The 15,985-nt window shown below is 33.7% G+C and overlaps 3 protein-coding genes across 3 annotated transcripts in view; 1 reads left to right on the top strand and 2 right to left on the bottom strand.

The window, feature by feature from the left end:
* LOC124645982 overlaps nt 1–15,985 on the bottom strand; it is a 171,928-nt gene that overhangs the window by 115,755 nt on the left and 40,188 nt on the right. The gene's annotated exons all lie outside the window — the stretch shown is intronic.
* On the top strand, nt 1,023–2,552 carry LOC124645964. The gene is made up of 3 exons (XM_047185963.1): nt 1,023–1,278; nt 1,482–1,643; nt 1,840–2,552. The coding sequence occupies exons 1-3, from the start codon at nt 1,187–1,189 to the stop codon at nt 2,393–2,395; spliced, it is 810 nt and encodes a 269-aa protein (XP_047041919.1). The 5' UTR covers nt 1,023–1,186; the 3' UTR covers nt 2,396–2,552.
* On the bottom strand, nt 2,548–4,142 carry LOC124645958. The gene is made up of 2 exons (XM_047185952.1): nt 3,865–4,142; nt 2,548–3,786 (listed from the first exon to the last, which is right to left on the bottom strand). Exons 1-2 carry the CDS (start codon nt 4,046–4,048, stop codon nt 2,549–2,551), a joined length of 1,422 nt encoding a protein of 473 aa, XP_047041908.1. The 5' UTR covers nt 4,049–4,142; the 3' UTR covers nt 2,548.

The following is a 15,985-nucleotide window of genomic DNA, read 5'->3' as shown; positions in this document are numbered from 1 at the left end:
TAAAACAATACAAACTTAAACGGCTAATAACAATAAGAAAAAAACATCAATGAAGTACCAAGAATCAGGAGTGATCGATTGAAAAACCAAGTACAATGACCTGTTTCTAATGCCAGTACGAAATACTTCTATTGGATACTTTTATTTTTAATTGAGTAAAATGCTGTAACTTTTTTTGGTTTGGCTGTCAATACGCAACTTGCTGGTGACAGCCTAGACTTTTGCTTTATTTTTATTTATTTGTAATTTATTAATTTTATACTTTTTACACATAATACAACGGCGGACTTTTCTACCAGTCTACCTTTGGGTGGTTATTTTCTGCTTACTTTTTTTTTCACGTACATATCACATAGATGTATTTCGCAAAAAATAGATGAAAATCACGAGTATTAATGACAAAATATCTACGCAGCTAGTTAACCAAATTAAAATACAGAGATAATTCGGTGTAACAGTTAAATAATTGTTGGTAGTAAACAGTCTATCAACAAAACAAAACTATAATCACTTTTAAACAACTTGTAAACATTCGTAACACGTACAAACTATTAAGTAATACATATAACTGTGACCACTGTTTAGCAGTCGGCTCACTGCCATAGGCGCAGTGGTTGGCAGGCTCACTGCAGCGGCTGCCAACTCACTGTTCCCACACTGACGGAACTGACTACTGAATAAAGTAGGCGCTGACCTTTACTCTTACTGTTATGTCATGTTTATTTACTCTCTGTTACTGAGAAAAATGTTTAAAGATACTTTCGGGAAAATGGTAAAAAAAATTGAAAGGTAGAGAATTCTAAGGTGTTAAGTCCGCCGTTATACATTTTGCATAAAGTATAAATTAAAAGAAAAGGTTGAATGTTACTGACAGACCAAAGAATTTTAAACTATTAGAATTCATAATACAAGCTTAAGAAAACCAAAAATATGTTACCCGGCAGAAATATCTTCTTATAACACCGGAAATCTCAAATCAACCACTCAATAAGACCACATCATACAACTAACAATTGCTACCAATGGGGCTGGCAACGGAAAGCTCATGTAGATGTCGCCACCATAATTCTGTCCCTGTCAAGTTGTTTGAGGTTGTGTGTCATTTTGATTCGGTTGCGTTTCAGGCGATATTTACTACCATCCGTGAGTGATAAGTGTTAAAACAAGTTTAAATTGATTAATAACAATGTATTCTACATGGACAGTTCCTCAACTGAAAAAGGAATTGAAGGAACGAGGTGCTTCTTTACGTGGAAAAAAAGCAGACCTAATCGAAAGGTATGGCAATCAAAATGCTGTTTGTAGCCCTATATTGGTGTTTTACGTTGGTTTTGCGTATTATTCTGATGGAAGATAGACTTTGTGTCAACTGCAACACAAAATCGAAGTACATTGTATACTCATTTAGTTCCATTAGATATCTAAAATACACATACGAATTTGCAACAACATTTTTAAATAATATCTTTGTTTTTCTACAGATTGGAGATTTACGACCAGAATTTCAACTTCGGAAATCGGGAAAATGTTGAAACAGACGATCCAGCGATGAAATTACCTTCTAATGAGTGCTACCGTGACATAAATAGTCACACAAAATTACCTCCATTAAATAAAACACAAATAAGACATTATTTATCATAGTAAGTTTCTGTTAAGTACTCTACTCTAACAATAACATCTTGTGAAAAATATTTTTATTACCTAATACGTTTTTTCCTGGGTATTTTGTTGAAACCCAGCCGGTATTTAAACAAAATACCTATATAAATAATATTTCAAATTGTAATACCAATGATACTAGCTAATTTAATTGATTTTCTCATATTTTTCTTGCAGCACTAGCAAAAAAATGGATAAAGTGGCTCAACTGTATGAATCTCGACACTTAGTTACAGCACGATCCCACACCTCATCAAATGAAACATATATCAAAGGGATTTGCAGAAAAAGTATGAAGAAACTGCATTATAGTGTAGATATTAAATTCGATGAATATGGGAACATCATGGAAGCACACTGTGAGTGTCCAGCAGGTAGCGGAAATAATGCTTCATGTAAACATGTTGCTGTTCTTTTATTTGGCATAGAACATATGGTACATGCAAAACAAATTTTATTATTTGAAACCTGCACTCAGAAGTTGCAGCAATTTCATGTACCAACATCTCGATATTCAGGAACACCTATCCGTGCAGAAAAATTGACACAGAGACGAAATTTGCCAGTAATATTTGAGCCCTATCCTGTCAATAAAATAAACAAAATCAACTATGATAGTAGGGTTCGAAGTTTGGTTTTAAATTTCCCTAATAGCTCCATGCCTCTCAAACAAATGTATGAACCTGCCAATCCCTATAGCTTAGAGACAGATCACAATTATACTCTATATTGATTTAAAAGTGGTATATGTATACAGAGATGAACAGTTTATAAAAGAAATGTTATTGAAATTAGATAATTTTTTTGAAAATTATTATAATGGTGAACTTTTAAATAAGTATTTATATTATAATTATGAAGATTTTAATAAATAATGAACCAATCATTAATTTATGTTTTTATTTACTATTCCTTCCCTGAAATTACATAACATCATGCAAATGAAAAATATCTTAGAGGCTAAAGGAATATAATACTGGTTAAGTTCACTTGTTAGTATTTTATATGTTTTAGATAAACCAATAAGTCTTTCTATATGAACCCGTTGACTGGCTAGTTTCTGGTCTTGTTTTAATAATACTCCAGGAATTTGGGATTTTCCTTTTAAAAATGTAGGAATATTTATTCCTACACCTTTACTAGCAAATAAATCTTGAACATTGAAACCACGGTCTGCCATAATGCTGTCTCCTGGTTCACACTTCTCGAAAAGACTGCTGCGTTCCACAATTTGGCGGTCACTTGTAGATCCAGCATATGCTCCTGAACAATAAGTAAATAACCCACCAGGTGATGACCCGACTAAGAATTTCAAAGTATTTTTGTGTTTATATTGACTGAAAGAAGCTTTTTGAGCATCAGGTTGGCTAGGTTTTTGTATGGGAATTTCTGTTCCATCTATAATTATTCTTGTTGAAGGATAATTAGTTTTAAAAGAATTAGGCATATAAAAGTTGACTAGCTCACGAGATGGCCAGATATTAATGAGACTCCAAAGGTCATTAACAAAATTAATCCAGGTAATAATCACATTTGAAACCTCTGTTTTGCTTACACCAAACATTTTTCCTAGCTCAAAATCAGGTTTATTTCTTCTTAATTTAATAAGCAACATTAAAAATTGTTCTTCTATGGACAAACATATAACTCTGCTCCATCTATATTTTATATCATTAGCCATAGGCATTAAAGTAGATAATACTAATGAAAACTTTTGGTAAGTTTCCAGGCCTGTATAAAAATTTACTGAATCATTATCAGTCACCAATAAATCAGTAGAGAAGATTTTCATAATGCTTGATGTTTGCGTTGCTTCATTTTTCATTATTTTTGTTGTATCAGTAACATTACAAGCATTTTGATGTGCGGAACCTTCAGTTAAAATATCCACATATTGACCAATATTACCAATATTTTCATCCTGTTCAGAACACAGTACATCCTGAAATGGTTCAATATCCCTGTTTTGCGAAGAAGCTGCTTCTTGGAAAAGGCTTTTCTTACAATTGCGAACTTTCAATCGTTCTTCTCTGTCCTCTGATTGTTTGGAAACAGGTTTTACATTCCATGGAAAAAGAGAAGGTACAGCAGACTTTTTCAAATGTTTATGCTGATGTTCTACCCCTGTAAATAAAATCTCTACTATAATATTTAACCATCTTAAATCCTAAGGACAAAATTATAACTTTTAGTGATGTTTACCTGTGTATTTACTAATCATTACATAGTCGCTTTCTTTAAAATGTTTTCGACATAACCTAGAACCACTTTTAGGTACGAAATTCACACGACGGATTGCTTTTAGCCACTTTCTTTTTAGTTTCTCATCCTTAGGGAATTGGTGGGTAGCGGTTTCAGAACAATTTGGAACACAGCAACGTGTCATTTTTATAATTTTCTATAATTAATTGAACTTTTCATAGGAAATCGCTTTGTTATGGGACAGAACGACGATAGCGCCACTTTGACAGTTGCCAGCCCCATTGCAAACCAACCCCGCCCTTGCTCATTACATAAACCTAGGTACGTATCACACGGCCACCCTGCAGACTCGCGTAATAATTAACGAATGACTGCAACCGGTTGCTGAACATGAATCAATCGTTGTGCAATACATTACATGAGGAATACTGGTCTTCCGATGGACAAGACATGACACACATCTGATATAATGGCTCCCAAAATCGCTGGTTTTCACTAATAACCTGTTTGGATTGGCCAGCAATCAGGTTTTACTTAGGTGTGTGGATATAAATACTTTGATAGTAGCGAATCAAAGATATGATGCTAGTTAGTGGAATAATTGCGTAATCAACTGGTATTTTATTGAATTTAAAAATGAAACCATTGCTTCCAGTTTTAAGTTGACTATCTGCATAGTTTTAGTAAGAAAGTAAACATATGAACATGCTACAAAATTAACAGAAGACAGAAGATATTTAAAAATATATACATATTTCGTAAAAAGAAGCTAAACTAACACGTTATAAAGTTTAACTGATTTATAATAAAATATACAAGTATTTTATGACGTTTACGCTCTATAGTACAGACAAGGTTGTCTCATGGTAGGTCAAGGCGTTATTCCGTGACTACTAAGCAGTATTTCCTTTCAATTAATTAGCATAAACAGCGTCGAAACACATGTCCGACTCACTGATGTCAACTAATTGGACTTCTAATTGAATACTAATAATTAAATGACCTACTTTTGTATTGATATCGGAGGTATAGTAATTGCATTTAAATGGGATCGAATTCCTAAATTGATTGTTGAGGCAATTTGGGATTAGGAAAATTTTAGCCTAATATCAAATAGAATTAACCTGCAACTAAGAAATAATTTATTGGGCCCTTTTAATGTAGCCGAAACTAACAAAGAAACATTTAGAGAGATTTAGATATATTCAAAAATTCCACAGTTGATGTAGGTACTAAATTGTAAAGTCATTATTCCATTACGAAAATAACAACAAAATATTGCAATATTTCGCACAGAAAACAGTGGTGTAATTAAGTACAGTTAGCCACAGTTCGTTACCAACAGGGATATAGAGCCGGCTGTACTCGCCGGTACAAACATGTGATATTTTGATTTCCTTTCACCGCGATAATAGCCGGCTACTTTGCTTACATACCGCGGATTTGCGCCGGCGCAAGGCACGAGCTTTTATTTATTTGAATAAACAATAATTATTATATTATATAAAAAATCTTCGATTTGCTATCGAAAAACAGGCGAGGAAATGATGACCCTTATGTATTTTCATGATTTTTCAACTATTTCTCAGGAATTTGAGAGTTGTGAGAGTTTGCACCTGTTTTTGAAATGGTATCTAATAAGTATATTAGAGTAGAGTAGTATAATTCCTTATGATAAAGTATTTTATTAGTGTTTGCCTCAATCACAAAAACAAATAATGTATCGTTACTTAAATAAATAATCAATATAAACATGCCTCTACCATGTAACAAGTTTTTCAGTAACCGGTTGTTCACTTGTACCAAACGCAAAACGCTGAGCATTGCATAACTCTGGTTTGGGACTCACACGTGCACTCGTTCACTTTTGTTTTCGATACAAATATAAGTTTTTGTCCATTCAGGTATAGCATCATACGTACTAAGAAATATTTAATGTAGCAGTAAATGGTATGTAGTTTCTGAGATATATAAATCACAAGTAAACCCCTATCTCTACGTAACATTTGACAAATTAATAAACCACGACACTAGATAATAATTTTACCTCGTCTATTTGACATAAACAGTTTAATCTAAAATCAGTTGCAATAAATGTTCATACAAAACAGCTATTCTCACGAACAAGTGTAACAAATTACGATTGCTATCACAACATTACTTCTAACTTGTTTTTTTCTCAGCTTTTAATAAATAGCGCTAGATAGACCCAAATATACCGATTGTTTAAAACTATCACGATCTTTGCAACGGCAACGACAACAAACGCCCGTTCACTAGAAATTATCACAAACAGATAAAACAAATTTTGTAATGCAGCAAAAAAACTATGAATGAAACCTAAGTAGCGAATATTCGCACGTTCCGAAACTGAATGTGTAATGCGTTGGGAAATATGGCAGCCACTGCGACTGGCGACCGGCCGGCAATTATAGTTGCAGTTGCTTTTGCATTGTAATGACAGCTGTGAAAATTATTTAATTTCCTTATCGATAATAGTAATCGACAGTGCTACTTAAGGCTTTATCCTATAAAAAACCAGATTCCTAAGGAATAATTTAAGAAAACTGAAAGTTAAGTTGGTATCCAACGCATACTTATAGGTATTGGTAGTTATCAAGTTTTGAAACGGTACCATCGCATGTCAGTCACAAAAAAACTCGAAGCACGAGCCTAAATAACAAAGCATATCGTAATACTGTAATAGTGATGTTCATTTTTTGTGATGCGTATCGATAATCCTCCATAGTATTACGATTACGATTACTGCGATTACCACGGCAATTATGTGATTGCCGCATATTTACGCTTGCATTCCTGACAGGTCTATGACTTGCATATGCTCGACGTAAATAGAGTGTTGCATGAGGTGATAGCTCGGGTTTTGAACGTCGCATGTTATGATCGACGGTGTATTAGCTTGATTTGTGGGTTCAAGCCATATTCGAGCTGCGGTTTTAAGAGATCGAGTGTAAATTAGAGTAATATGTATTTGCAGATAGGTATGTATGTCACGATTATCTTAATTTGCTTTGTGAAGAAAGTAGATGACAATAGGTATGATATGTACAGTAAAATAGGTAAAAATAGCATTTCATTAACTTTTGTTTTATAATGATTTAGACATTAACTTCATATTTCTACAAATCATTCTATCAATTCAATGACCAAATCTATCTAGCTCTATTTTCAGCAATACAAAAGCGAACACATTGATTGATCGAATCATTCAGTGGTTCGACAAAAAACGGTCGCGCGTAATCCGACGAGTGGCGTAAAATCGATACGTTTGATAGTTTTTATCGATGTTTTTGTGATCGTTATCGAGTGAGGTCGGCGCATCCTTGGGTGTGGGTCAACAGCTATTGATGCTGGATTTTTATCTGTTTGCAATCGAATGTATAAAATCCCATGATAAATAGCAAAAAATAAATGGTTTATGCTTGGTTGAAAGGTGCACCAACTTTAAAGTTAATTTAGTCTTGCAAGTTTCATCTGTGTTGTTAATAGTAAATTCAATTATTAAATAGACATGGAATTATTTGAGTTATGTTACAACCCAAAATAACACGAGATGCATCAAAAACAAAAAATCGTGACATTGCCAAGTAAGTCAAACCCTATCTTACAATTTTCGTCAAACTTAGCGTCACAGTTCACACGCCACTTATCTCTAAAGATTACACTCGTTTTTCCCCTTACGAGTACACAATCAATGAATGGATATGATACTTCCGACCTTAATCCATTATTTTACCCAATACACCAACTATGATAAGATTAGCCATACGATCAGTATCTTAGATCTGCACCAATCCCGCAGCATCAGGTTTCACCTTGTTCCACCATTGTTAGTTCACGCACGGCCTGCCATTCCATCTGATTGGGAGCCAGTGGCTCGATGCGCAAGATACGAAGGTCTTGCTTCAGTTATCATTGTTTAAACTACTTTATGTAAAACTTTTAAGTGATCTTTTAAAGAATGTGCTGAGTGCTGTGGCTTTTGACCCGAAACCAAATTATAAATATACCCGCGTCCCGTAGGAACTACTGCCCGTACTAGGATAATATGTTACTCGGAAACAGTCTAGCTTTCCAGCAGTGAAAGAATTTTTCATATCGGTTTAGTAGTTTCGGAGCTCTTAAGGTTCAAACCAACAAAAAAACGCTCTATATTATATTAGTAGATAATAGCTCTTGTCACTGTTTTGTTATTTACAAATGAAGAATTCAAAGACAAAAAATGCCTTAATTGAAATTGTCTTTGAAATTCTTATTGTTTGTAAGTTTGTAAGCAATTCGCTATTGTCTATTTAATCTATTGAACTGTCACTGAAAATATTTACTTTTTAAACTCAAGGTAGGTGATTGTTATTTTTTTCGTTTTTAAATGCAGTAGCTGAGTAACAGCACTTGACCATATAGTACTTACCATATAGTACCTGTATTACCGTTTGGAGTCGTGAAGACTCACTTAACCGACAAACCTGTGGACATTATCTGTACTTAACAGCAATAATGCGAAGTCAAACAAATAGTTTTTCTGTCCGTTCGGAACGTAAATGTGAAGGTTTGGTCAACATTTCACGAAGCACGAAGGGCCGCGCCTTGTACCTCGAGCGGGTAAGGGTTGCCACTTATCGTTCAATCTCAAACCAAAGATTTTTTATAATCAGTCAAATGTGATTTCTTGTTACAGATTTTTCTATATATACAGATAGACTTCTGCATGCTTTGTTTTGTGCCTTTATGACAGAGAAGATAAGGCAATCATTTCATTTTTAACTGCTGTAGATCATTTGCAGATCACAGAATAATGTACGTAGTAAGTTTGCTAATTATATAATTTTAGCGTGTAAGCCTTATACGTTTATAATTTAATTTATTCATGCCTCAACCCTTAAAAGATAAAGGTGTCATATTATCGACTATTTGGCTTGTAGTTTATCGATACTGTTAAATATTGGACGGAGACGTGCGTTGTTTAGTTAGGATTTCTCATAAACGTCTGTCCACGCTTCGACGGGTTCGAATTCCGTTTAAAGGATAATATTGTAAACTACTTTTTTACTCGATCCAATATGTTTAAGATTAATTTATACGCACACTCGATAAAACTCTTGATAATGAAGTTACGTTTATCTTTACACTTTCTGACAATAGATATTTATTTAAACTTTTTGAAAAATGTACAACGGCGGACTTAGCGCCTAGGCATTCCGTATCAGTCTACCTTTATATTGAAACAATGCTATTATACCTTCCATTACAAAGAAAATAAAATACGACAACAATCCATTCAACATTCTATACAAATTGCCAAAATTAATGTCATTACTCACTTGATACATTCATAATCAAAAATAATTTCATCCAATTTCCATGACAATGGTAGCAGTGGACTTTCCTCCTTCGCTTGTCACCAACATAGACTATTGTATGACTGGCATTCTACGAGAAAGTGACCAGCCCAGCTGTGAGAAAGTCATATTGGACTCTTTGATCGTGAATCACCCACGCGATAATGTTATGTAAATTAAATAGTATGGCACTTGACCTGTGAAGAGTGAATCATTTTTATATGTTGCTAAATATGCCTCATTAGCGGATATTATCCGTGGCCCTACTGCCGCAGAATAACCGTCATTCCTTGAATATTTCAAATGCAATTAATCTATGTGTACCATCATTATAATGGTATTCACGCTGTTCTTTAATTTTCTTTCTACTCCTTTCTTCCGTAACTAAAACTTATAATAGCACTGATCAAAAAAGTTTGATGAAAGTAAACTCTATGCAAAAGTAGAAGTCACATAAATTCTAGACCATTTACTATCTAGGCAAGATACTTATCTCTTGCAATCAAATGACTGAAAACAAAAACTAAAAAATCCCATCCTCATTATAAGTAACAGTAAGAATACCCACAAGAATAAAATGTAGACTAAACAGTCGGCCAACAGTTGACGGCAAGAATTTATTTTTTAGGAAAATCTTTATTCAAATTAAAGTTTTCAGTCGTCTAATACCGGCTAAATACCTTTTTGTAATGTGTATACTATCATTCATCTGCATATTGATTTATGAGCCTAAACAAACTATCGCCCGACTAAAAGTTTTCAGTGTAGGTATTCTAGTAAGTAAAATACAATCTACTTACTGTTCTCAAAATACTAACTATTCGTCACAAAGTTCTGCTCTAATAAAATATATTCTCGCCAGACGCATAGCTCGATAACAGTAATATTCACCGGCGCGTGCGACGGCCGCGTCATTTGCGTGTCGTGTATGCCAATGCGTTTGATTTTCAATTACAGTAGATATAATTATTGTATTTAACATTCTGATCATGATCTTAGTAATGCTTTTAAAAGCGAGATTGGTTATTAATGGGTAGATTATGTTTTGTAGAACAAACAGTGTAATTATTGCAAATTTTAATTTTTATGTGGTTACTCCTGTAGATTCTTTATGCAAGAGCTCACATGAAAATACTATGTTGCTTTGAATAAATCTCTAAACACGAAAGACATCAATACTTTTACTTATGTGCTAACATTATAAAGCTGAAGAATTCTGGTCTTATATCAAAAATATTTCTACTCTCTATAAATCAACTATTCAAGTAGCGTTTCAAATATTTTTAAAAGACTTTTTCTATTCTATATTGACTGACATTGCTTTATGGGATGGTTCAATCAACATTGACACCTTACCTCATTTGCCTAAACCAACACCGACCCCGTAAGTAGTGACCCACTGCGCTCACCCAAAACATAACATGGACCAATCAGAGCGGCCCAACATTACTAAGGTACTTAGTTTAACTATCCACACTTTCCTCCGGCCAGTGTGTATTAGCCAAACGCTTTCTCGATACAATTTTAAGTAAACACAGGCAAATAACATGGTGTTACGATTTCTCCCTGTATTGAAATTGTTCGGTTATTTTGTACTGATTAACGTTTGTAAACTGGGTTTAAGGAAATGCTAAAGTAATGCTAAGACGTGATCGGAAGTATGGGAAATAGGTGGTAAAAGATTTTTATTGTGGATTACCGTGTTCCGCGGTAAGTTCGCTTTCAGACTTTATTTTAGAATCTAGACGTTTTCCCGCGGTTTCAGTCGCGTCCTGTGGGAACTGTAACTTTCTAGTAATGAAAAAAAAAATCAGTCCAGTAGTTTTTGAGTTTATAGAATATAAACAAACAAACAAAAATATATTTTTTTCCTCTTTATAACATTAGTTTAAAAATATTTGTATGCATTGAAAATTAACGTATATAGTGAAATAGAGAACCTCGTATTTTTGAAGACGGATAAGGCTAGACAGATAATGATGGTCTACTTATTCATTTTACGGTGAATGAATGAGTATTTCATTGTAATGCTGAAAGAAACAAAATAATTCGACTTTAATAAGAAACGTTGAGAAATAACAAGATAGTTTGTGTCAATACGGACAACGGCTAAGCAAATTAGAACTGTGGCAATAATATTGGACCAGTTCTAGCTCGCATTGCTTAACTAGGAACTAAAATGTTTGAAAGTGATTATTTATATATTTTGTGAATGAATACACAAGTATTTTAAGTTAGTTCAGCACCTAAGTATATCTAGTTTAGTAAATACCCATATCTTATATGGGTGATTCTTATGGGACATCGCACATACATCTACTTCTACTAAGGAATTAATTACTATTTATGACCTTTTACACGGATTTAAAGCACATACAAACACCGTCAATAAATCTATAAGTAGGTATACCCTTACTAAATAAAGTTCAATTACCCAAATAAATAACAATACCTAATATGACAAATTGCAAGTAAACAGACCAGTGATTAGGTAGCTAATATTTTATTTACATCCTCCATATAAAGTCGATCAGAAGCGAAAAAGTACGTAACCCTATATAATTATGGTGTTCTACCGGTGATTTTATTACGCTATTAAATAAGGCTGCTGTCATACTAACGGCATTTAATATTTCATTTGCAAATTAATTAACGTACAAGAAAATTGTCGTTATTAACAAGAATGCATTCTTGTTTTAATAGATTGGGAAACTTCAGGATAACAAAATAGAGGCTTAACTTTAACATTATATCATCAGCCTTTTTTTTTGTCCACTGCTGAGTGGCTGACATGCCTTTTCTCATACAGAAAAAGAATGAGAGTTAATCACTGCACGTGCTCAAAACAGATTGGCCAATGCAGACTCGAAGCTCCAGGGTACCATGACGCAAGTTAAATCTTAACATGAGTACCAGAGTTCACGTCAACACTGTATTTAACTAAGCGATGAAACATGTTGAAAAAGTATGTTATAGTGTATGTAAAATTTTTGTGAAATAAAAAAACTTATTCATTATTATTTATTGATTTAGGATTTTTGCTTTACCCAGTCATTGGTGTCCAAGATACAATACACAAAAATTATATTAACTTAGAAAAGTGATGATAAACTGATTGGCATTAACAGCCAATTAAATTAAGTGTTTAATTAAAATAGATTTACAAAACTGAAAGATATTTAGCTATAACGCTGATCATAATATCTTTCTCACATAGTACCTGCTCCCTGAAGCGTTTAGCGTTTACAAGTAATATCACAGCGAATAGGATGACCACGCAATTTCTACCTGTCAAGGAGAAACTCATATAACTTTCATAGACTAATGGAGTGAGCTTTATCGCTAAATATTACACGCTTTTCTCTCTAACATTGTTAGTAAAACTGATGTTAAAGTTAAACCGCAAAGTGTAGGCGACAATGTGTAGCTACCCAGTTTGTCTTGGTATACGGGAAATTGACAAGTCAGAAAGTTTTAACATCATGTATCTCGTTTTGATTTTCGCTGTTCTATGAAAATTCTATCTATAATGTATGTGCAGTTTCGCTGCAATACAGAATATTTAAACCACATTTAAAAAGTAATAGTTCAGCTCCGTCTTTAATGCAAAAATACTACGTACCGAATCTATACACTTATTGTTACCAGTACTTACCTTAAAATCTTAATATGTTAAGCATTATAATTTACAGCACATTTCCTAAAGTTTTCTTTACGGAATCAAAACGAAAATTTATTTACCAAGAATTCAAGTTACGCTGGTCCGTGTAGGTAAGTATACTTCACATAAGCTGGTGATGGACCATTTGAAACTGTTTACAGAGAAAGCTTTGTGGTTTTGGAGAATAACCATGCAAACAGATCAACGATTTTGATTATCTACATACAATAGAATAATTATCTTTACTAATATGCTTTTGTAAAAAAATTGAGAAAGGTGACATAGATTATTTTTCTTTTTTCAATTAACGAATATTACAGCTGAATCGGACCCTGAAAGAAAATGAACGAAAAAAGGAGTACACTTTTACATAACATGGATTACAATTTAAAAAGTAATAGTAAGAGCAGAATCTAAAATAAGAAAAACCTTTTCAAGCGAAGAACTGGCAAGGAACCCATGAGTGCACACGATTCATTATCAAACGCAAGGTTACACCAATATTGATCTCCGTTTTATATTGTTTTGATTCATCCTTGACTTCAATTCACACCACAGTGATTAACTTCAATTTGTTACAAATAAATTCCTTCGTACGTATCAATGAAAATAAATAAATACTGTGAACTTTTCATTCAGGAAGTATGCCGGTCACGCATCCGGTGGGAACTAAGTACTCTGCGCACGCAAATACCTATCAATGAAAAGATAAATCAAATCGGTCCAGTAGTTCCCAACATTACCGCGTTCAAACAAACGAACAAACTTTTGAGCTTTATAATATTAGTCTAGATTAAATCTCATTCACGAGCATACATTGTATTTCTCAGCACCATATAAAAAAACTACCAGTTAACTTTGTCTTACTGGGTCAAACCGTATGAATATGTTAATCATTAGAACCGAGGCTGATACTATGACCATGTTCGTTTACTATCAAACTAAAGATGGCCGTCATTTACCATCAACTTATAGAGGACGAGAAAATCACGATTCGTTTTTGATAATAAACGATTTTGTATGACAAATTGCCTTATGCGAATGAGTGATTGATCACACCTCTAATTGAGACTGACATTTGTAGAATTAAATGTTACGTGATCTTTCATTAACCTAAGTATCACCTACAGTAGGTAAATTATAAACATTTAGTTCAACACATAATCTAATTGCCATTAGAACCGCTATTTAAGACGATTACGAACACGTAACCGTAATCATTATGATACAAGTTAGCGTTCAAATGTCAAGAAATTAACAAGTTCACACGCTGCCTGTAAACATGACATTTCAATCTAGCAATAACTTCTTTAAACGAAGATTGCTTTTCAAGTTCACGACAAAAAACAAATGAAAAACCTTGCTTTACAAACAGCCGTACAAACAAAGTTTCACTTTCATAGTTTGAGTCACAAAACGTGATGATAGCAAAGTTCTTAACAAACAATGGACACGAAACAACAATATACTATTATAAAAATGTCTGCTAACGTACTGGAGATCAATGAAATTACATTTCCCAAACAAAAACAACGGCGGCATTGAGCTAACAGCAAGCCTTGTCCGACCACTGTCACTATCTACGAAATAATAACACCAACTTAACATTAACAACCGCTAAACTTACCTATCAACCTTATACGCCAACCAATAAAAACTATAATCGACTCGCACGGCATTTTATAGCCGCAAAAGCAATTCGCACCACATACTCCCATTTGATAACACAGCAAACCACTTTCGAACTTAGTTAACTTTCTAAGTTCAATAAAAATACTATAACAGGTGCTTATAAGGTAAAGGTAAAATCCTCGGTTATTAATAACTGAGTTTCACTTAACAGTTTCCAATAAATAATTATTATTACTTGTAGTATTCGCCATGTGACTAATAGATTGTGAATCTGCGGACATATCGCGATGAAACGCGGGAGAGAGCCCATTTGAATTAAAATGAAAATGGCAATAATGCTGGCCTTGTAATTATGGTTTATTTCTACTGCTTTGAGTGTTGACGTTTGCATCAACAGAGAAACTGCACTTGATGAGAAAACTGGCCTGAATGTGAGGCGTTTGCAAAACGCGCCGCTATTACTGTGCGGAGAATTCCATCAGTCTCTCGGAGGCAGGCAATATTGATATCAATTATTCTCTTTTGATCTGATATGTCCTTCACTAATAATCGTTATTCTGAAGGCCTATCTAACATTATTGCCAGTTAGATGTGCGGTTTAATGTCTTCAAGAGGCAGTGACACAACCTCGTCTCAATAACTTTAACATTAATGTACCGGTATATGAGTACTCACTACGCACTTAGGAGCTACATACTTCATGGGTGATTGGCCACTTATTGCGACCCCATCTTTGGCAGTGATCGCTCGAATCTGGGTTAAATCGGATTCCTAAACGACGTCATTGAATTGATATCATTACAGTTTAGTTGATTCATTGCGTTCATATACACATTACACACATATGTATATGTCGCAGGGATATGATAAAAACAGGGATTTGATCAATTCCCTAAAGGATTTGATCAAATCACGGAGGATGTTAAAATAACAACACGATTTTATCTTTTCCCTAAACAAATCTAGTGAATTAACAAATCCCTAAATTGGTTCAGTGAAATGACAGTGATCATATCCCTGCGACATATATAAGGCACACTCATATATTATTACTTATACAAATATAAGAGCATATCATTCGATTAATTAAATTTTAATCTAACTAAGTATGTATAATATGTATCCGCATGTTAAATCAAAAATTGCTACATAACACATACAACTCCAAGATTGCGCCGAATGTTTAATTTATCACGTTATTACATGGAAACTAATTCATAGCAATTATATTAATGTTACAAATTAATTAATCAATCACACATAACGACCATTTTCTCAGTAGTTTCTCTCGTATCGCGTGTTTGTTGCTGGTTCTTGTAGACTCTGTAAACTTTTTATTGGTAGAAGAAGCTAAATTGCAAAGCCATTACCTGTAAACTTTTTTGTAAAAGAAAAATTAATGTAGAAATAAGTAATTTGTTGGTTCCCTATTTCATTATATATTTTGAATTAGTATTGCCCTTATCCT

Source organism: Helicoverpa zea, chromosome 1, assembly GCF_022581195.2.
Source record: "Helicoverpa zea isolate HzStark_Cry1AcR chromosome 1, ilHelZeax1.1, whole genome shotgun sequence".
Taxonomy (NCBI): domain Eukaryota; kingdom Metazoa; phylum Arthropoda; class Insecta; order Lepidoptera; family Noctuidae; genus Helicoverpa; species Helicoverpa zea.
Note: the sequence above shows the minus strand (reverse complement) of the source record. Positions and strands in the feature narration are given on the sequence as shown.

What these genes read in the sequence shown, in the direction of transcription:
- LOC124645964 (XM_047185963.1), top strand. Translation starts at nt 1,187, where the DNA reads ATGTATTCTACATGGACAGTTCCTCAACTGAAAAAGGAATTGAAGGAA. An exon ending in AAAGCAGACCTAATCGAAAG is followed by an intron (nt 1,279 to 1,481) that starts GTATGGCAATCA and finishes GTTTTTCTACAG; the next exon opens with ATTGGAGATTTACGACCAGA. An exon ending in ATAAGACATTATTTATCATA is followed by an intron (nt 1,644 to 1,839) that starts GTAAGTTTCTGT and finishes TTTTTCTTGCAG; the next exon opens with CACTAGCAAAAAAATGGATA.
- LOC124645958 (XM_047185952.1), bottom strand. Translation starts at nt 4,048, where the DNA reads ATGACACGTTGCTGTGTTCCAAATTGTTCTGAAACCGCTACCCACCAA. An exon ending in AATGATTAGTAAATACACAG is followed by an intron (nt 3,787 to 3,864) that starts GTAAACATCACT and finishes TTTTATTTACAG; the next exon opens with GGGTAGAACATCAGCATAAA.